The sequence below is a fragment of the Mastomys coucha genome, unplaced genomic scaffold, assembly GCF_008632895.1.
Source record: "Mastomys coucha isolate ucsf_1 unplaced genomic scaffold, UCSF_Mcou_1 pScaffold21, whole genome shotgun sequence".
Classification (NCBI taxonomy): Eukaryota; Metazoa; Chordata; class Mammalia; order Rodentia; family Muridae; genus Mastomys; species Mastomys coucha.
In genome coordinates, this window is record NW_022196904.1 from 40,340,359 (window position 1) to 40,361,246 (window position 20,888).

Below are 20,888 nucleotides of genomic sequence, written 5' to 3' on the forward strand. Positions count from 1 at the left end.
TGTAGACTAGGCTGGCATGAAACTCACAGAGATGCCTCTGCCTCTGCCTCTGCCTCTGCCTCTGCCTCTGCCTCTGCCTCTGCCTCTGCCTCTGCCTCTGCCTCTGCCTCTGCCTCCAAGAGGCCAAGATTAAAAGTGTGCCATCATAGGCTAGCTTTTCAAATGTAAACTACGCCACTATCCTGTGGTATTTCTCCTGATGGGAGAGGAACAAGACTTTCTGATTGTGGTGTGGACTATCCAGGATTCCTCCTCTTGAATTCTGAATTTGGTGTCCCCTTCTTTATGTGCTTACTATGAGAAAATATAGAGTATATTTGCATGTGGACACCAGTGTGTGCATGTGTATACCTGCCACGGGCCGAATCCTTGCCTGCCTGATTACTGGGATCCCGATTTCTCCACGAGTTGAGGGGCCAAAGGCTGGCCGGCCTGTGGCAGGTGATGCCTTGAAACAGGGACTCTGGAAGGTAAGACTTTTCTCTTCCTTCCTTTCTTTCTTTTTTCCTTTCTCAGGCAAGGATAAGGATCTTGCCAAGAGTGCTGCAGACTTGCTGGTAAGTGATCACCAGTTTAAAGGGCGAGTAATCATTACTATGGGGCAGTCTGACATTAAAGCATGTTTAGATGCCTCACCAGCTGTAGTGCAAAAATAGCGTACACTGCAGGGATGAAGGGATGGAAATTCAGCGCCAATAAGAACACCTATGAGAACGGAAAATGTTCTCAGGGGAATGAAATTACATGTTTCAGCTGTGGAAAACCATGACACCTGAGGAAGGATTGTAAAAATCCCTCAGGAAACAAGAAGGGCCTTCTTCCAGGTCCCTGCCCACACTGTGGTAAAGGGAAGCGTTGGAGGAAAGAAAGTAAATCAAAGTTCCATAAAAATGGGACTCCACTCACTAAAGGAGCGGATGAAAATAGTGAGATAAAAAAACTGGCCGGCCCGTGGCATATACCCACATGGGTTTTTTCTAGAATTAGGGTACTACTGGCCACACTTGCAGTGTGCTGGACTCCAGTGGCTACCCTTGGGCTGGTGTGCGCCTGTTTACGCTATGGAGTCCAGCTCTTGCTGATACTTCTGCTGGCTACCCAGCCACAGCTAGAGGGACCTCCCATCATTCCACCTACCATGGTTTGGGGCTTTGTCTTCTCTAGATCTGGGTCTAAGTTTTTTTCTGGTTGGGAACCCAGAATTTTGCCCGGGTCCAGCATGTAATTGAGTTTCAGGAAAAGCTGAGAGGACTAGGGGAGGAATTTTATTCCCTGCAAGCATGGTGTGGGAAGAAGGGGTGACAACCATGAGTAAGGGTCTCTCTTACCCATTCATGAAGGCTTTGTCCTCCTGGCTAAGTCATCCCACATTGGCCCTACTTCTATATACAACCACACTGGGGATTAAATTTCTGCCTGTGGATTCAGTGATCTCGGCGATAGATGGTTTGCACGTGGTCCTTCCTTCATTCAGCAGAATCTCTCCTTAGTGATTCTTAAGGACCAGTTCTGGCCGCCAGGGCTGCACAGACCAGTGAAATCTGGGGGTGTTGGGACGAACTGATGGTATCAGAAGATTATAACGATGGAATAAAATATGGACTATACTGGTAATAAGTAGAAAATTTACAAATAAACACAGTGGTGAAGAGGGTGCTGGGCTATACACAAGAAAGCTGCTGCTGCTGCTGCTGCTGCTGCTGCTGCTGCTAAACACTGCTGAATCTTCCTGGTGGGGTCTACACTGAGAACTGTATCTAGAGAAGGCTTGGGGAGGGCAGGGCTAGCATCTCTCTGGTCCATAGCACCTTTTATCTTGTATGGAGCATGCAAACAGGATGCATGCAAGATGAGCCCTAGTGGCTATGGGGCTGGGGAGGTTACCAGCCCATATCATCGCCTCATGGTCCAAATCCCAGTTCTGGTAAGGAGCAGATGGAAGCCCTGGCCTTCTGAGATGGTATACTGGGAAGAACATGACCTTACTTCAGTTATGTATTAGTTTGGGATGAAGCTCATGAAACTAATCACGAGAAATCACAGACAAACCCAAACTGTGGAGCATTCTGTTAAAAAAAAAAAATTAATTGAAACAAAACTGGCCTGTGTTTCCCAAAAGCATCAGCACCTTGAAAGACAAAGGGAGAAACAATGCCAGGATGGAGAAGGCTGAGGAGGCACAACAAGAAATGGGCTGTGTGGTCTCTGCCTGCAGCCTCTGAGTGGGGATAAAATGCTCTCTCAGACATTTTTGAGTTAGTTGACAAAATTGGAGTACTGGCATTGTCTCAACACTAAATGTTCTGAGTTTTATAATTATACCATGGAAGATGATATCCGTGTCTTTTAGAAAATCCATATCGAAGTGCAAGGGGCTCAGGATATGATCTGCATTGCTTACTCTAACATGATTCAAGCCAGGTGTGTGAGGACTCTTGTAGAGTTCCAGCTACTTGGTAGGCTAGAGTGTGGAGACTGACTGAGCCCAGAAGCTCAAGACCACCTAAGCAATGTAGCAAGACTCTGTCAGAAATAATAACATAAAGTAAGATTCATTAAATCTGTGTGTGTGTGTGTGTATGTGTGTGTGTGTGTGTGTGTGTGTGTGTGTGTGTGTGTGTGTGTGTGGTGTTCCTATGTAGAGACTACAAGGCCAGGAGGAGGGAAAGAGAAAATGGACCTCAGTTTATACGGGGTGAGGGGTGGCAAGAAGCAGCAGGGGTGTCAAGTGATGGTGGTGCAGGCCTTTAATTCCAGCATTCAGGAGGCAGAGACAGGCAGATCTCCAAGTTCCAGGCCAGCTTGGTCTACAGAAGAGCCCGTGAGGAAAAGCTGAGGGTGGAGACACAGGGTCCATAGGGTAGCAACAGGCAGCAACCCTGGGTACAGCAGAAGGCATGTTGAGTATCAGCCTGAGAACCAGCTTGTATCCAAACTGGGAAAGTAACTTTCTCCCCATGTTACTCAGCCTGCCCCAGGCACCCCCCTCCACACCCCACTCTGAACACTGGGCTGTGTATGACCCCTGCTTCCCCAGATTGCCTTCTACACAGCAGGTGGAAAGTGCTGCTGTTGATGTTTTGATAGCAAAGGGCTTGGTTTCTGTGTTTAGACCCTTGCTGGTATGAGCATCTTGAGTCCCATGTCATCTGTTTATCACATGCCAAGCCCAAGTACTGGGATTGGCCAGATCTGAGTGAGTCAAAAGAAAAAGGTGTGTGGCCTCCTTCTGTTTCCTCTAGGGTGACACCAGAAAGAGCGGAGGTGAGAGAAGAGGGGGAGACAAAACAAAAGACTGGGGAAAGACAGGGATGAAGAGTTAGTGGGAGTGACGTGAGAACCTTCCCCTGGAAACAGGAAGAGCTCAAAGGCTCTCATTTCTCACCCCTGTCTCGGATGCCCCATGTCCCAGTACCTTGTCCCAAATGGCTTCAGTCCTGGAACCCTGACTAAGGGTATGGAGGGATGAAGAAAGGACAGACTCGCAGAGGGAAGCCGCCTGGCTGGGGGTTTGCACACTGATGGAAGACAGCTACTCCCACTGCTAACTCCAAACCTCAGCCTGTTTATTGGGTATAGCACAGGGGGAGGAGTTAGCTAGCTTGGATAGACAGTCTCTGTATGTGAGCAATCTCAGGCTGTAAATATCCCAGAGAATCACACCGATCATTCATAGACAATCATACTCAGACACACTAGGGAAGCTTTCCTATCCCTCTTCACCCTCACTTGGGTAAGGCATTGCTATGCTACTCCCCCACAGGAGGAGTAACTTCCTTCCCCTCCTCTCTCCTCCCTCCCCTCCTCTCCCCTTCCTTCCCTTCTCCTCCCCTTCCTTCCCCTCCCTTCCCCCTGGCATTGGAGTCCTTGACATGGCTGTCTCCTCCAGACTGCTCACTCTGGGTTTCCTCTGTTCCCTCTATCCTGGAAGTTGAAGACAATGTAAAGGACGGTATCCCTTCTGTCAATGGTTTGCTTCTCTGTGGCTCTGTGCAGGCCACGTGACTCCTTTCATATTGCCTGGACTGTCAGTAGCCAGGGATGTTAAGGACATAAGTCCACGAGCTGTTAAAGTGTACTGTGTGCTTTGAAGGGGTATAGAAAGGCACAGAGTTTGATGTCACTGTCATTACTAAAGGTGCATGTTGACACCTTCCAATAAATAACTTGTCACCTTGTGTGAAGATAACTTACTACATTAGTGAGGTTAAGAATGTCTTGAACACCCTAGGATAGATGATTTATCACAGGTTCTTAGAGGTGCTAGTCTAATCGTGGCTGAGCACTCGGTGGACAAATGTACGCTTCTTTGATTATCTGACTGGTGGCTCTAACCAGAGACCCCCTACTCTAAGTTAATGTGTTTGACTCTAAAGGCCCAACAGAATCACTGCTGAGTATTTATGACAGCCATAGAAAGATTTGGGGATTTAAATAAAGAAGTACTTAAATTATATAAAAATAGAAACTAGATGTTCCAAGACTTAACCTTGCTCTTTTAAGAATTTGAGTTTGGATTAGCCGTTTGACTTGCATCTCTGTGTAGACTTTCTGAGTACTGCTAAGTAGGCTACACCCTATGGGTTGATTTTTACCATTCTGAGTGGCAGTATTAGGCCATAGGAGCTGTGATGTTTGAAATCACAGATGCCATGAGTGCATTTATGTGACAAACTGCCAGGGAGAATTAGAGGAGTCATCAGATCAGAGACTTCCATTTCCACCTGACAGGATCCTTCACACTCCCCAAGTGACTCTTTAGCATCCCAGCTCCCCATCCTGCTCTGTGATGAGGAGCCAGCAACATGGGCCCCGATCAGAGCCCAGTGCTGTGGACCCGGATCAGGTGCATCTACCCGGACAGTGATTCACCTTCGGGCTGCTGTAGACATGCAGTGGAGAGACCTCTGCTGCCAATTCTCCAGGACCACACACTGACTCTAACATATGAGAGTCCATGGCCAGCCTCAGAGCTTGCCATAATTCGCCATGTGTGAAGGACTGCCATCTGTTGAGGGTATTCAGTTATTTTCCTGTCGTCAGTGTGTCCATCTGTATTTACTAGCAAAACGGACAGCTGCCTCAAGACCGGCAGCAAAGCCTGGTTTCCTTGAGATGTTCTGAATACTCGTTTCTTCATTCCATTTGAGAAATATTTATTGAATGACTACTATGCTAGGCATGGCCCTAACTCTGGGCTCATGTTAGGAAACGAGGCAGGTGGAAATCTCTGTTTTTATGGGGTTTATGTGACAGCAATCTATTCTGGATACTTGTATTTTCTTGTGAACTAAAGAACAAATGTCATTCTGCTCATTGAGCCGTCCTTCCCTCTCTCCCTTCCTCTACTTGTGATTGAACCAGGGCCTTGTACAGGCTAGGCAAGTCCTCTATGGCTGAGTTACATCCCCAGACAACTGGGGACTGTTAATCTCCTGTTCTTGGTATTCATTTGGTCTCAAGGCTTTCAAAAACTCCTTTCTCTGTATCCTGACATTAAGCAGGGTTGAAAAATCCTCAACTTCATCTCTGAAGATGGAGAGTCCCCCGGTGGGTCACTACCCTGCACAGCTAATCATTTTGGCATTCACGAATCAAGCAGATCTGTGTTAACCAAGCTGGCTCGGGGGCCCCTAGCTTGCTCTCCATCTCTGAGAGCCTCTCTCAAGAAAACATCAGTGTAATCTGAGCTGATGGAGGGCTAGCATTCTGATGTCCTCAAAGGCCTGGGTACTCTGGGGCCGTTATTCTTTTTAGATGGTTATTAATGTCTTCTGTCTCTGTGTAAGTTATAGCCACTTTAGTCATATTAGTTTGATGAAAAATCTGAGGGAATAGTGGAGGAATTAGATTTTGCAGACAGTTTTGAGCTCTGGGACAATGTGAGATGTAGCCTTGGCATGTCTGCCAGGCTCTCAAAGCCTGGGTTGGGGAGACAAGAACAGGGGATGTTCCACGTGAAGTCAGTAGGATCAGGTCAGGCCAGCATAAAGGAGAGCAGAGACCCCTGCGTACGTTCCCCTCCAGTAATACAGGGAGCTTAGGGACCAAGAATAGGGGCTTATTCCTTAATATGGGACTCTACCCCGAGTTTCTGAGTCTACCCCACATGGAGTCATCAAGATCACGACTATATCATCAAGACTAACTCTATCATAGCAAATGATACACAAAATACCTACTGTGTACCAGGCACTGTGACATTTTACCAGTATCCTTGGCATCGCAATATCATTGCTTCTCTTGAAAAAGGTGAGGTCAGCTTCCTTTATAGAGGAGGGATCTGTGGCCTAGGGAGGTTGAGTAATATAGCTGAGGAACTCTAGAGCTGATGCAAACAGGCAGCATTCATAGCTTTCTCCTGCTGCTTCTACTGGTCCTCTCTCCACAAATACCCCCGCTTGTATTTTCTGTATGTATGTATGTATTGTATGTAAAGAAGCAGGAATTCCTGCTTCTTTATGGTAAATTGCATTCACCATAGGAAGATGGATCTTCCCTCCTCATTAGTATGTGATTCTTGTTCATTCAGTGCACCCCTCTTTCTTTTACTTTTCCCCTAGCAAGGTGCCACTTGAAGTATGTGTGTACCCTGATCTGGTCCTAGTCAAGGTGTTTTGGGGTCTGACTCTCCATCTCCATATTTGCCTCCACTACATGAAGTCAGGGCACCCAAGGAGACACAAGCACTTATGGTTACAGCTGCTTTGAGCAGCTTTCATTGGCTTCTGTCCCCACCTGCTGAGTGAGAAGTAGGCCAATCCTCTCAGAAGCCCCCCATCTTTGTGGAGAGGCTGCAGTGAGATTTGTGTCTGTAGCCTGCCGTGCAACCACAGCTCACTGTTCCCCAGGTCAGACACTGCCACCATGTCCCGTCAAGGCAAAATGATTGTCAGTGCAGTTGTCTCTGCTTGAAGTGATGATGACCTTGCCCCAGCTGTCCCTGGAGGATGGGAGCTCGATGAGTAAGTCCCGAAGCTTGCTAGATGCGGCTCGGCATTTCACACACAGCCTTGTTCGGACAGACCCCAGTGTGGGACTTAGGACTTGGCTGGACTCATGTCTGGCAATCAGTCCTGAAACTGTCTTTCTGCTATTTGTTTTGCTAACTTTGTATCTCCTTTTACAGCAAATGACAAGATTGAAGACATCAATGGCTGTCCAAAGAACAGGTCGCAAATGGTAAGTGGGTCTGTGGGTAGTATTTGTGTAAGGTTAGCAGGTGATGGTCTCTGAAAGACCTGAGCAGCTTGAAAATCACTCACCCCAGAAGCTGCTCCATGGGGTTAATTCCCCAACAGCCGTCCCCAAGTAGCTGTGCTTTCTGCTTCTGACACATTTGTGGGCATTCTTTATATTAAAAGAAGTCATTTAGAACATGGACCCTCTATAGCTGAACGATCTGTGATCATTTCTGCCTGTGTGGGGTGCAGAGGCTCAGGTGGAACATGCATTCTAGCCTGTAAAGGGAAGAAGGACATGACATTGGCACTGCAGTGGTTAAGTGGAAAATGGACAGTGGCTTCTGAACTCTGCTCAGCAACCATGACGAGTGATATCCTGGAGGGTGTGATGTATTTAAGCTTTTAAAATACAAAAATTAATCTTTAAGTCTTTTCTTTCCTCATGTTGCCAAGTCCGTGAGTACATGTCAGTCATGATGCTGGGAGAATGGGGGTCTGTGTTGTGGGAATTCTTAGTGCTTCACTCAGACAGTACCTGTTGTCAGAGTCAGGTAGGATGTCTGAATACCTGGACATGGATTTGCTTCAGAAATCTAAAGAAGGGAACAAAATATTTTTCCATCCCCACCCACCTCCCCACCGTTTGACAGAGGCTGTGGATTCCAGAGTACCTGACATTTATTTCTTGAACTCTTTAATGCTCTGCCTTGTTTGTGTCCTGAAGAGCTGGATAGAGATGGCCTTTATAGACAACTTTTTAAAATACGCAAGAAGTGTGCACGTGTGTATACATCTGTGTGTGTGCGTGCACGCATGTGTGCATTTGTGTGTGCGTGTCAAAGTCTCATTCTCCACTTTACATTCAGAAGGAACGTCCTCTTTGGTGAGCCACCCTAGAGGCTTTGCGCTTTTTGTTGGCTCCATAGACCAACCATTCCTTATGTAGGCAAATCCCCAGCCAGGACTCTTGAGAACGGCTCTGACTCTTGGGGAGGGTTGGCTGCTATTTTTACTAGTGCTTCTGCAGCTGTCTAGTGTATTAATAATTGAAAAAAGTTTGGACGATAGAGGACTTAATTTCAGTGCAAACATTTTACATGCACGAGGCAACCTTCGTGTGAAAGAGAGGTGTTCCTTCCTTCTCTCTAGGACAGATATCAGTGCATTCGTCCTAGACTGGTGTCATGCGTGTAGAGCTGACATTTGAAGGTAGGCAGCCTTTTATTTGGTTCAAATGTATGTCCTGCACTGTTTGTGGAAGATGCTGCTCATTGTCATTAAAGTCTACCCTCAAGCTTGTGAAATGCTACCACGTCAGACTCTTCTGGGCCTATTTATTTTTATCCTCAAATGTGTTTGTTATAAATACTATCACCAGAGCAAAGCAATCCTGTGGCTTCCCCACAGCTCAGCTATGTTAGTACCGAGGAGGAGGGCAGTGTGGGTTTTTTTTTTTTTTAGAACAGCAGTATAAAATCCTGTAATTGCCTGTGATAATTGGTCCCAGTCTGGGGTGGGGAGGCAGACAGTCTTAAGCAAACCCAGCAGTGAAGGGTTCAGCAAAGATAATGTGAGCCTAGGGAGATGAGGAATGTCTACGATAGCCATTCTATTCTGTTGGAGAGGAAGAGAGGGTGGCGACGTGTACACCAGGGATATTGTCCTTTACAGTACCGTAAGTTAGTGACAAGAGCATGTGGCAGTTCTACCAGCTCATGTCGAATGTGTGTCCATATACACACGTGCGTGCTTGTAAGTGCCTGTAAACATTCACGGAGTGAAAGTGTCTGTACTCCTGCCAGAGTGCTATCTGAGAGCGTACCAGACAGCATCTCTAGCTTCCTAGTAAATTAATCTCCCTGTTGGGCTCTAGTTAGGGTGATCAGTGATGACCCTTTGCTGTTGTTTGAAGGAGAGCATCGTTCTGGTAAAGGGAAGATGACACACAGTGAGGGGAGACCTTGCAAAAGATATTCTACCGGGAAGGTGAGTGATTCTCCCAAAATATGGACTAGGGATATCTACCGGGAGCCTGTAGTAATGCAACTGAAGAAAAAGCAACTGTTCCAAGCAGGGGGTCAGTGAGCTTCACAGGAGGAACAAGCCTGGAGAGCAGGGCACCTTTTCCTCCCCTTCCAGTGCTCTGCCCACAGGCTGGCCAGGAGCTCTAGTTTCTTCTCTAACCACACCGGATCCCACTTTGAGTCCCACTCTCTTTTTTAAGGCACGGAGAAGTAAGAACTGGCACTGGAAATAGGCTGGGATTCCAGGGGGCAGTGCCATGGGGCATAGGAGACATGACATTGCATCCTAGTGGCCTGTCAGTCAGCAAACACTCACAGAATGTCTCCTGGTGCCGAGCCCTGTAGGCCAGGTGAATAGCAAGCAGCAAGGTGGTCTCTCCTCGCAGGAATGTCAGGTGTGTGGGCAGGAGACCAGAGAACAGAACGCTAGGACTCTAGAGCCCATCCTTCCCCAGGAGGTCATTTCTGAGGCACCGATCCTGGAAGGCTGCAGCTGAGGCCTCTTCTGGCTGCCCTCAAGTGTCTGCCCTTGCCCTTTCGTTCCCATGGCGAAAGGCGTGGCTTGGAAGAGCCCAAGGTATGGCAGAACTCATAGACACGGAGGACTGCTTAGACCTAGGGTAAGCCTCCTTCTTTTTCTACCCCTTAGATTGCTGCTTCTGGGGTCAGTCCCAGAGTAAAACTTTCTGAAGGAAAAGATCCGAGGCTGTCAGCTTTGACGGCCATTCAGTCATGGAGTCTAGGAGCGGCAAACCCTACCCAGCTGGAAGGAATTGTTGATTTGTCCTGTCAGCATCAACATGTACCTGGATGGTATTTGGTTCTAAGCCCTTCTGTGCTGGGATATTTGGTCCTTCTGAATGGCTGTGGTTGGCGTGGCACTGCCCTTTGCAGGTAGAAAGAAGCCTAAGGGGCAGGTTGTTCAGTAAGATCCCCAAGACTCTAGCCTCATGCTCAATTTCCAGCATCCGTGATCCTTAGCGTTCAGCTTTCAGAAAACAAACTTGGACAGTGTTGATAAAATGAGGGCTTTATGTATCCAAGAGCAAGCCTGACTTCAGCTTGTTCTTATGAAGTGTATTAGCCTATTTCAGTCTAACTTTGAATCGTTTAGAGCCAAATCCTTGGACACAGAACTCTAGAAATATTCTCCACCCCACCCCCACCTCCTATCCTCCTACCAAACACATCCCATTGACCCTTTAGTAAGTTTGTGTGTGCATCAAAGCTGGTAGAGATATTTTGTCTGTGTGATGTTGCCATGGCAACCAAGGGGGCATCTCTTCTGTTTTCAAATGATTTGTTCAGCAGAATTAAGTGTTAGTTTGGAAGGGAAAACATTGCTTGGATCCTAGCCAGAGGGTGCTGAGCGGCCACTGGGTCACTCCTTCTCGCCTAGAACTCGATGCCCCATGAGATTTCAGGGGCTTTGTTCCCTGCAGAGCTTTGGACTAGCCAGTGGCAGGCAGTGGTTTTTTCTTTCAATCATTATTTTAAGCAACTTGGCTTTCTACCGTCCCTTAGGGGAGGCATAGAGCTGGGCCTTTTTCGAGAGGGGACTTAAACCTGCTATTCCCTCCAGCCTAGTCTCCATTCCAGCGACCTACTGGCCTCTCTGTGCGTCTCTGGGAATCTTCTTTTCTTTTCCCTTGGAATATCTAGACCAAGGGCTGCCTGGGTTGCAAGCCAGGAGGTTCAACGCCTTGCTTCAGTTATAAGGCCTGGAACTAATTGTTTAATCTTTGAAGCCTTGAATTTCCTGTCCTTTGAAGTGGGAATCATTATAACTCACATAAATTTTGTGTGTGTATGTGTGTGTGTGAACTAATTAGGCAATGAAAATTATGATAGTTTGTAGCTTAATTTTTGGCTATTTTGTGGGTTCTTCTTTCTTCCACCTTTCTCTGCCCCTCTTCTTCCACCCTTTCACCCTAACACTAGGTAGAAGAGAAAAAAAGGATAGAGGGGAAAGGGGGCAACCATATCTTTAGACTACTTCCTACTGATTAGGGATGTCAAATTCTTTGGAGCAAGTTTGATCATTGCCATCAGAATATCTAATTTCTTCTTTTCATCTTTTTGAACTCTATGATGATGACTTGACAAACCGCAACCAACAGTAGCCAACCAACAACTCGCCAACCAGCCCCTTCTATGGGGCCCTAACATTTATATAGCCTCTGAAAACTTCCCAGCATTCCAATCATCACGTACTCACAGAAGCTATCTGCAGCTGGCAAACCCACATCCCTGCTAGAGCATGAGGCAAATCATAGTCTCCTGCTGTGAACAATCTGAAGCAGCTCCATATCCCACACCTGGGATTAAAACAAAAACATATTCCCACAGTATTTCTGTTTTTTTTTTTTTTAAGAAAGCAGAATTCTCACTACAATAGTTGATAATAATTAAGATGGCAAATACACTAAGGTGGACAGTGCTTGCTGCAGGTGCTGTTAGTGTTGGGTAAACACCCTTAGTTCACTCTTCAAAGCCTACAGGGGAGCTTGTTCCCTCCTTCCCCTTGTCTCCTTGATGGTTTCCATGGTGATGACACTGATGCTGATGCCATCATTTAGTGGTTCATGTCTTTAAGGATGGAGAACACTTGGGAAATTGGAGGAAAACTGCCAATTCTCTCCTCCTCAAGTGGTAATGACCCAGACCCAAAATTTTGCATATAGGTTAGCAGATTGTTGTTCTCAGCGGTTGGCCCAGTGTCCTTTAGAGCTCTAGAAATCTCAGGCTAACCCAACACCCTTCTCCCTTCTCAGAGCATGCTCTTGCTCCTGACCCTGCCCTGTAGAAAATGCTAATATCCAGGTTCTCAAGTCAGGGTCTGAACTTAAGTACAGATGAGGGGATGGCAGGACTCTGCACACTTCCAAGGGAAGAACTGCCAACCACGCTGTTATGTGTAGAGCCCCCCTTCATAAGTGGTAAGAGCTGAGTTGCTGCTGCAGGAGGAGTGGGCAGCTTAGGGCAGACTTACCCTGGCCAATCTTTCCTTTGGCCAGTACCTGGAGAGACACAGTGACAGAACTGAAAGAGGAAGGCAGCAGCAGGCCAAGGCAGCTGGTGCCAAGTCTGACTCTCCTCCACTCTGTGACTGGGTTAGGACTTCCTTTTCCTTCTGATCCCTGAGGTTGCAATGTATATGCATCTTGAGGTCACCAGCTGTGTCCCAGATTATGTTGCTGAAGCTCTGAGGACTGTGTTCTGTTACCACCTGGATCAGGACCATACCTGCTCCAAAGCATTGCTCCCACAGGATGATCTGTGTGCTGGGCATGGTTACCACTCAGTATGGTTAGATCTACAGATGACAGTCAAAGTAGACAAGTTGTTACAGAAACGCATCCAGCAGAGTGTCCAGCCTTGTCGTCAGTCACTCCTGGACCAGTCCCTTCTTATCAGGGTGACCCTGATAATCCACTTAGTGTCAGCCTTTCATTTCCTTCTCTGGAAATGAGAGAGAAAAAAAACCTCATGGATCAACCATCAGATTTACCCTCCCTGGTACCACCTGCCAGGAGCTCATTTAGTTGTATGCAGTTCTCAACACTGTTGTATTAGTCCCCTTTCTCATTTTGATGACAAATACCTGAAGAAAGGCAACTAGGAAGGGGAACTTACCTGACTTACAATTTGAATGTCCAGGCCATCATGGAGGGGAAGGTATAGAGGCAGGAGCCCAAGGCGGCTGCCATGTTCCTGAAATCAGGGAGCAGAGAGAGGTGAATGCTGGTACTCAACTCACTACCTCCTTTTTGTTCAGTCTGGGACCCCAGCTCATGACATGGTACCACCCATATCAGTGTGAGTCTTCCATCATTTAAGCCAATGTGGAAGCTCCCACACAGAGATGCCCTTGTTTCCTTGGTGATGTTAAATCCCATTAAGCTAGGGATCACCACTGCTTTAAGACAGTGGAAAGATTTTTCTAAATCTACATTTGCATATGAAAACTGAGGATTTAGGAACAGGTCATTCACCTAGGAGGAGGAAGAGGTGGGGTCTTCGCTGACGTGGTGGAAAAGAAACCTCATAAAAAATAGTGCCTTTCTCCTCACCAGTCCTTGTTCTCCACATTTTTTGACCTCGGAGACAGGAGCACTGGGGCTTAGCTAGGAGTTAGCATGAAGGGAGGGGTCTGAATGTTTCTGGGAAAGGCCTGAGGTAACCTATCACTGAGAACTCACATGCTAGGGGCAGGTGGCCCCTAGTTGGGATGCCTCTGGGCGCCAGGTCTCTCAGCCTCATTCTCCACAGGGCCTCCTGGGCCAGGAGAGGGACATCTGCAACCAGATCAAATTACAAGGCATGGTGAGCGGGAACCCTAACAGCAGCTGCCAGCAAGTCAGCAGCATGCCTTAGGAGTGTCTGAGATCCTTGGGCAGCTGGGTTGCCTCTACACAAGGCTTCTGGGTCTATTTTTACATGGCCTTAAGGGCACACAAATGTTACAGAACCAAGAAGGAATAAGGGGAAGCTCAGAGGCCACTTGGAGTTTATAGTAAAATAGGAAACCAGGACCAAGAGCAGCAGGAAGCACCCATGGCTTCCTACCCAGTGGCCATTCCACCATCCTGGTTGGGTCTCACTGATATGTTTAAAGGTGATAGTGGTCTTCATTTCTGCCTCTCTTCCTTAGGCCTCTGGTTTATTTTATTTTTATTAAGGTTCTTTTTTATTTATGTGTGTATATGCCTGGGTCTCGGTCTGTGCATGAGTGACAACAGGTGCCCAAGGAGTCCAGAAGAGTCAAATTCCCTAGAGCTAGAGTCACAGGTAGTTGTGAGGTACCTGGCTTGGGTGCTGGGGACTGAACTCAGATCTGTTGAAAACTACTAGTAGCTGTCCATTCCTAGTCTCACTCTCAGGAATAGCTAGAAGGCCCTTCAGGATCCATTTACTGTCCCCATTAGCTCTGCTACTGGATACCACAGGGTGTGCGGGGAAGGATAGGTGAGTCCAGGCCTTATTCCTTGATGTATGTTCTTGCTGTTTGTGGGAGTTCAGGGAAATGTAGCAATGTTAAGAAACTTCTTTCCGGGCTGGAGAGATGGCTCAGTGGACAAGAGCACTGACTGCTCTTCGGAAGGTCATGAGTTCAGATCCCAGCAACCACATGGTGGCTCACAACCACCCGTAATGAAATCTGATGCCCTCTTCTGGTGTGTCTGAAGACAGCTCCCCTATACTCATTTATAATAAAAAATAAATCTTTAAAAAAAAAAAAAAGAAACTTCTTTCCTTGCCTCAATTCTCCCTGGATTGACCAAGAAGAACTGAATAGGAAATGCCACTTGTCAGGACCCATCTCTCATTTTCAGTCTGTTCTTTTGTTGATTTTTGTTTGTTTGTTTTTCAAGATAGAGTTTCTCTGTATAGCCCTGGATGGATGTCCTGGAACTCACTCTGTAGACCAGGCTGGCCTCGAACTCAGAAATTCTCTTGCCTTTGCCTCCCAAGTGCTGGGATTAAAGGCGTGTGCCACCACTGCCCGGCTTTTGTTGATGTTTTAAGTAAGTGTGCCAAGGCATCCCCATTGGATGCTACCAGAGAGTAATACCGAGATGACAAGGATGACAAGCCATGGTTCTGAGATGAGCCACCTTCTGAGTGCTTCAGGTGCTGTGGTTCACTTCAGTCTCCTGACAGCTCTCGGGATAAGGATGTCTACTTTGTTCATTCCACTAAGTTTAATGAAGAATCTGGATGCTGGGCTCTGTAGGGCCGAGGGTCTTGATAGAACATCACCTTCCCTCCCTTCCACCCTTCCTCCCTTACTCCCTCCTTCCCTCCTTCCCTCTCTCCTTCTCTCCCTCCATCCCTCCTTCCCTCCTCAGAGCTGTTCCTAGTATTCTTCAACTGTTTTCATACAGTATTGTACAGGAAACCCAGCGTGTACCCACTGTATGCTGAAGACTATTGTGGACACTTTGTATTAACTGACTTGGTCTTTGTATATCATGGAGGCAGACATGATTAGTTCCATTTTATAATGAAGGAAACTGAGGCAGACAGCAGCTGAGTAATGTGTCTGAGGCTGCCTAGCTCTGATGAGTGACACCTGGAGGCTCTTATGCCAGAAACCTGGCTCTAGCAAATCCCATTTTTTTTTTTTTTTTTTTTTTTTTTTTTTTTTTGGTTTTTCCAGACAGGGTTTCTCTATATAGCCCTGGCTATCCTGGAACTCACTCTGTAGACCAGGCTAGCCTCAAACTCAGAAATCCGCCTGCCTCTGCCTCCCAGGTGCTGGGACTAAAGGTGTGTGCCACCACCGCCCAGCACAAATCCCTTTATTAGTATATCACTGTATATGGACAGTGATCTAAAGAGAAGAACTGACTGCGACACTGAGAGGTAGAAATCACAGTGTCCTGCCATCCCTTACAGAGAGGCATAAGCAGTGGCTCAGGGTGAGAAAGAGTCAGGGTGGAGAAAGACAAGTATGGGCAGGAATGGTACATGAAGCCTGGGCAGAGCCCAGTTCTCTCTGGGGAAGCTTCTCTTATAAAAGATAATGGAAGCTGTCCCTAGGCAGACAATGAGGGGAGAGAGGAGTCAGTGGAAGGGGCTCAAATCAAGTGTACATCTGATGAGCATTCTCATTGCATGGCACCCATGACTGTTGATTTGTACAACAAGGAGTTTTCTCATGACTTTCAAGTCAGAAAGTAGGTGCTCAGTGAAGTGAGGCATCTATGTGGCATCCTGATCTCCATTGCTGCTGCACGTATTGTTTTGCAAGCTAAGGACTGTAACCTGGGATGGTTATCTGGGCAGGCCTGGGGTGGGCACAAGAATCCTTTAAGGGGCAGGAAATAATGCCTGATGGGAACTATCCTGCCAGCTTTGGAGTCAGAGGAAGGGACCAGGAGCCGTGGAATGCAGGGGTGCTAGGAAAACAGGTCCTGCTGTAGCTGCTGCTCAAATGGACACGGCTCTGAAGCAGCAGGAATTTAGCTCTCTGGGGCCAACATAGGACTTCTGAACCATGTACGTTCATGGTTGTTCAGAGCTGTTAAGCTTGTGGCGATTGCTCATAGGAGCATCAGGGAACTAACACACTCTAGGATTCAAGTACAGTGGCTTACCAGATCAGAAGGGAAATTCTGCCCAGGCCTTTGGCGTTGTTTAATAACACTGGCCACCGCTAGCCAGTTTCTTCCCTGTAGGGCTGACTTTCCTGGGAGGTGCCTCCACTGTTTGCATGCACGAGGAAGGAGGGCTCCTTGCCTACACACTCCAAGCAGGTGCAGGTAGGAGGTCTACAGAGCAGCCACAGCCCATTTCTGGTACAGTCTCCTCCTCCCAATCCCTGCAGCAAGGCACCCCAGACTCTTACTCAGCAGTTGACAGTTACAGCTCTTCTGCAAATATAAACCCAGGCATGGGTCATGCTCCCTGACTCATATATGTTTGTCTTGTAATTGACAATGATGTATAAGCCATTGTTATGAGAGACTGATCATATTTTATGTGCTATTAAATAATGCCAAAGTGCCGTCGTAGAAGTAGGCTGTTTTTCATCTCTCCAGCTAGGTCCTGGCATTGGGCTAGCCAGGTTAACCATGTTTTAGCTCATGTTTCTCAGAGGGAAGAGTTAAACTGTTAAGAGTTGTCTGATCATTGGGAGGCTCCTCAGAGGCAAAGGCAAGGCTGTGTGTCAGAGTTCAATAACTGTCATACTTTTAAGTACTTGAAGATTTTTCTAGTTGTTCCAGGCCAAGAATTCTCCCATGCTCTGTCTTCTCTTACAGTTTTACAGTTTCGCTTAGTGGGGGTTTTTATTTGTTTGGTTCGGTTGGATTGGGTTTTTGGTCTTTGTTTGGTTTTGTTTGTTTGTTTGTTTGTTTGTTTTTGAGACAAGTTCTCATCCTGTAGCCAGGATGTTCTGGAACCCACAGGTCATGATGTACCACCACTCCTGGCTCACATCATGGTTATGAGGGTATATAAGAAGACACCAAAGTAGCAAACTATTTGGGTTTGACAAAGCCTCTTAAGCAATGTTTCTCAAACTTCAGTGAACATGCTCAATAGAATATTCTAGGCCTGACCCTGCATCTTTTAACCCCAGGGGTCTGGGAGGAGTGGGAGAGTTGGCATCCTTCCCAAACTCCCATGAGATACTCAAGCTGCCAGTCTCACAGCCCACTTGCTCAATGTTGTCTTAGAGTCAAGAGAAAAGCCTCAGCTGGGCATACTGGCATATACATGTAATCCCAGGACCTCAGGAGGTTGAGGCAGGAGGATTGCCATGAGTCTGAAGCCTCATGGAATAGCAAGACTGTCTCAAAAAATCTTTTAAGAAAACAAAAATTCTTTGGGATGTACCTGTTCAAATATGCTTTTAAGTACAGGATCTATTCATCACGAGTTCAAAATATTTTAAGTTGAGAGTATTTCCAAAAAGTCTGCTGAAGTTTAGCATAGCACCTATTCTGGCATTCATTTAGGACACATTTGAATAGTCTTTAAGAACATTATATATTCTAAGCTGATGGGGTCTGTACCTGTCTGTGCTATGTTCTCATGGAAGTGAATTTCCTACCAGTTCTAGTCCCTTAGTCTCTAGGACCCTTCATTTGCTCTGTGGATATAGTCTAGGGTCCTAATGCATGGTTGTCTTGTAATTCGCATAACATTTAAGCAAAATTTTGCAAGAGGTTTCACCACATTTTACATGCTATTTGTTTTTCTTATTTCTTCATGTTTATTTATTTTGTGGTGTGTGTGTGTGTGTTTCTGTGTGTGTGTGTGTGTGTGTGTGTGTGTGTGTGTGTGTGTGTACCATGATGCATGTATGGATTCAGAGGACAAACTTTCAGAAAGTAGTCCTTTCCTTTCACTGTGTAGATTCCAGGAATCAGGTCAGGGTTCTAGGGTTGGCAGTAGTCTCCTTTACCTGCTGATCCATCCATCTGGCCCCTGTGCTGTATGACAGTAACAAAGCTTTGCAATATAAACAGAATGTATTCATCTCTTTCGTTATACTGTATTCCCCCAGACATGAGTGGCTTTGCAGACAGAAGTCTTATCCCTGGTACTTAGCAAATGCTCAGTGGAAATCTAAAGGGGATTCCTCTCACACCTATGCCAGGCCTGAGGTGTTGGGAGGGGTAATCGGTAACTTGGTGCTCATAGAGGCTGAGACACTTGGTTTGCACCAGGGTGATGGTGCGGGAGTTAGGTGGGCACGCAGCAAGCCTCAGACCTTCCTGAGCAGAATGAGAAATCCGATGATGATTTATAACCATTTGGATTGTGGTTTGTATAAAAGCCATCTGGGCCTCATGCTTGGGCCCACCTCCCCGCACATGTCCTCATGGAGTTCTTATGTTCGCCTAGCATCAAAGGACAGCTTTTTGTATGTGTGGTTTTAAAGTTTTTTATTTTCTTTTTATATCTCCATGGAACAGAACTTAGTGAGGGATGCCTGTTTGCAGTTGAAGGTACGCAATCTGTGTGTGTGTGCGCACGCACGCGCATGTCTGTGCACAAGGACTGTGAGCCCCTGTGCTCACTTGAGCAGTGGTGGAAGATGGTGGAAATCTCAAGTCTCAAGTGCGGGGTCAGAACTTTAAACAACCCAACAACAAGAACAACAAAACCCTCCTGATGTTCTCAGTTAAGTGAGAATGATAAAAGTTGATTTTCTACTTTGGCAGAAAGATAATCAGTTAGGTAACAAGGAGTTAGGTCTTTAAGGCAAAAGCTGGCTAAAACTGGGCAGCAGCTACTCCCTCTGGGCAGGCATGGCCTGATCTTGGGACTATCACCATCTCTACTTACTTTTAGTTTTTTTCCAGCACAGTGCTGGGCCAGTGTTCTGCTACTGAGCTACCAGGCTGGCTCTCCATGTCCTCCTGTGCCCAGCCTCTTCTATTTCTTTGTTACCTGTTTTCTCCCAGCAGACATTTTGGCTCTCCCAAAGTATTATATTCTTGCAAGTATTTTGATCATCTTAAGGAATCCTGTGCCTGGCCCTGTGGTAGTTTGAAAGATTCTTATTTGGGAAACGTTTGATTTGGGAGTTGTTTTTTTTTTTTTCTTTTAGATTGATTGATTTATATATACAGCATTCTGCCTGCATGTATCATGCAGGACAGAAGAGAGCAACAGATCTCATTACAGATGGTTGTGAGCCATCATGTGGTTGCTGGGAATTGAACTTAGGACCTCTGGAATAGCAGATAGTGCTCTTAACCTCTGAGCCATCTCTCCAACCCGATTTGGGAGTTTTGATATGTATAAGTTTATTTTCTTTTGCTGTGATAAGATGCCTGACCTAGAGCAGCTATCGAAAGAGAGGGTTTGGTTCGCCTTGTAGTTCCAGAAAGGTAAGAGTCCCCATTGGTGGAGAAGCAATGGCAACAGGGCATGAGGCTCACCTGGCAGAGAGATCACATTTCATCCCCACACAGGAAAAGCAGAGAGAACAGGAAATGGGGCTAAGCTATAGAACCCCAAAGTCCACCCAAATGACATACTTCTTATAGTAAGCCTCCCTCTCCTAAAGGTACCACAACCTCCCCAAACAGCAACCCTAACTGGGAGCCAAGGGTTCAAATGCATGAGCCTCCTGCAGAACATTTCTCATTAAACCATCACAAAGGCTTATAAATGTTTTTCTTCAGGGATTTAAATTGTTTCTGAGTCAGAAGGGTTAAAATACTGTGAATGAACGTGAGAACCTTCTAGAAGGAAGCTACATTCCCCTTGAAGTATCCTTTCAGGGTTCAGGTTGTATTTGGCCTGGATGGATGGAGCCGCTCCTGGCTGCCTTGTCACATTGCTAAAAACACAGAGAAAATGACTGGGTGGAGTGAGTGCTCAGTGCTCATCTTGGAGAAGCACGTGCTGTTTGATTGTGAGTACCCTGTGTTTGCACAGAGATGTACGGTTTACAGAACACTGCTACTTAATAACTGCAGTTAAAGGAGACACACATTCAGTGTCTGTCTCCCGCCCTGGGAGGCAATAGCAGGATTGTGTACCTTGCCCAAAGATTGAAGAGCGACAATAAACAGTCCCTGATTGTGATTACTGGATGCTAACTCTGACCATTTCAAATCCTCTGCCCACCGTCCCACTTTTCTTAGAGTGATGATTGCCATTACCTACATGCTTGAGGTGAGTTGACATTCTCTCCTGAGTGGATTTCTCAGGTGAGAGGGTTTCCCATGTTGGTGTAGATGTAGTGACATTGTGACAGCAACAGAGAGTTGGATTGTGTGGCACAGCCCAACCAAAACCTCGTCTCTGGGTTACCTTCTCCTGGAGGAATTTGAAGGCAAGAGCCAAAGAGCCTCAACTTGAGCTGTACTGCAAGGTCGTCTGGGTTCACTTTGATTGGACTCTACGATGAGAGAAGGAGGAGGAGGGCCCTCCCTGAGAAAGTGGCCATATAAGGAGAGCAAAAGGCCCTTCCTTCGGGGTGTGTGTGTGTGGGGGGGTATGTGTGTGTGTATATGTGTGTATGTATCTGTGTATGTATCTGTGTGTGTGTGTATGTGTCTCTATGTGTGGGGTGTGTGTGTGTGTGTGTGTGTGTGTGCATGTGCGTATGTATGTGTGTATGTATCTGTGTGTGTGTACGTGTCTGTGTGTGTGTGTGTGTGTGTGCATGTGTGTGTGTCTGTGCATATGTATATGTATGTGTGTATGT

At 46.6% G+C, this 20,888-nt stretch overlaps 1 protein-coding gene across 11 annotated transcripts in view; it reads left to right on the forward strand.

Annotated features, from left to right (window-relative positions):
• Window positions 1–20,888, forward strand: part of Nav2 (neuron navigator 2) — a 654,216-nt gene that overhangs the window by 407,665 nt on the left and 225,663 nt on the right. For all 11 annotated transcript variants that reach the window (XM_031386765.1, XM_031386769.1, XM_031386759.1 and 8 more), the window contains one exon: window positions 7,130–7,182. In XM_031386765.1, coding sequence (XP_031242625.1) covers window positions 7,130–7,182 — 53 coding nt within the window. The remainder of the gene's footprint in view (window positions 1–7,129; window positions 7,183–20,888) is intronic.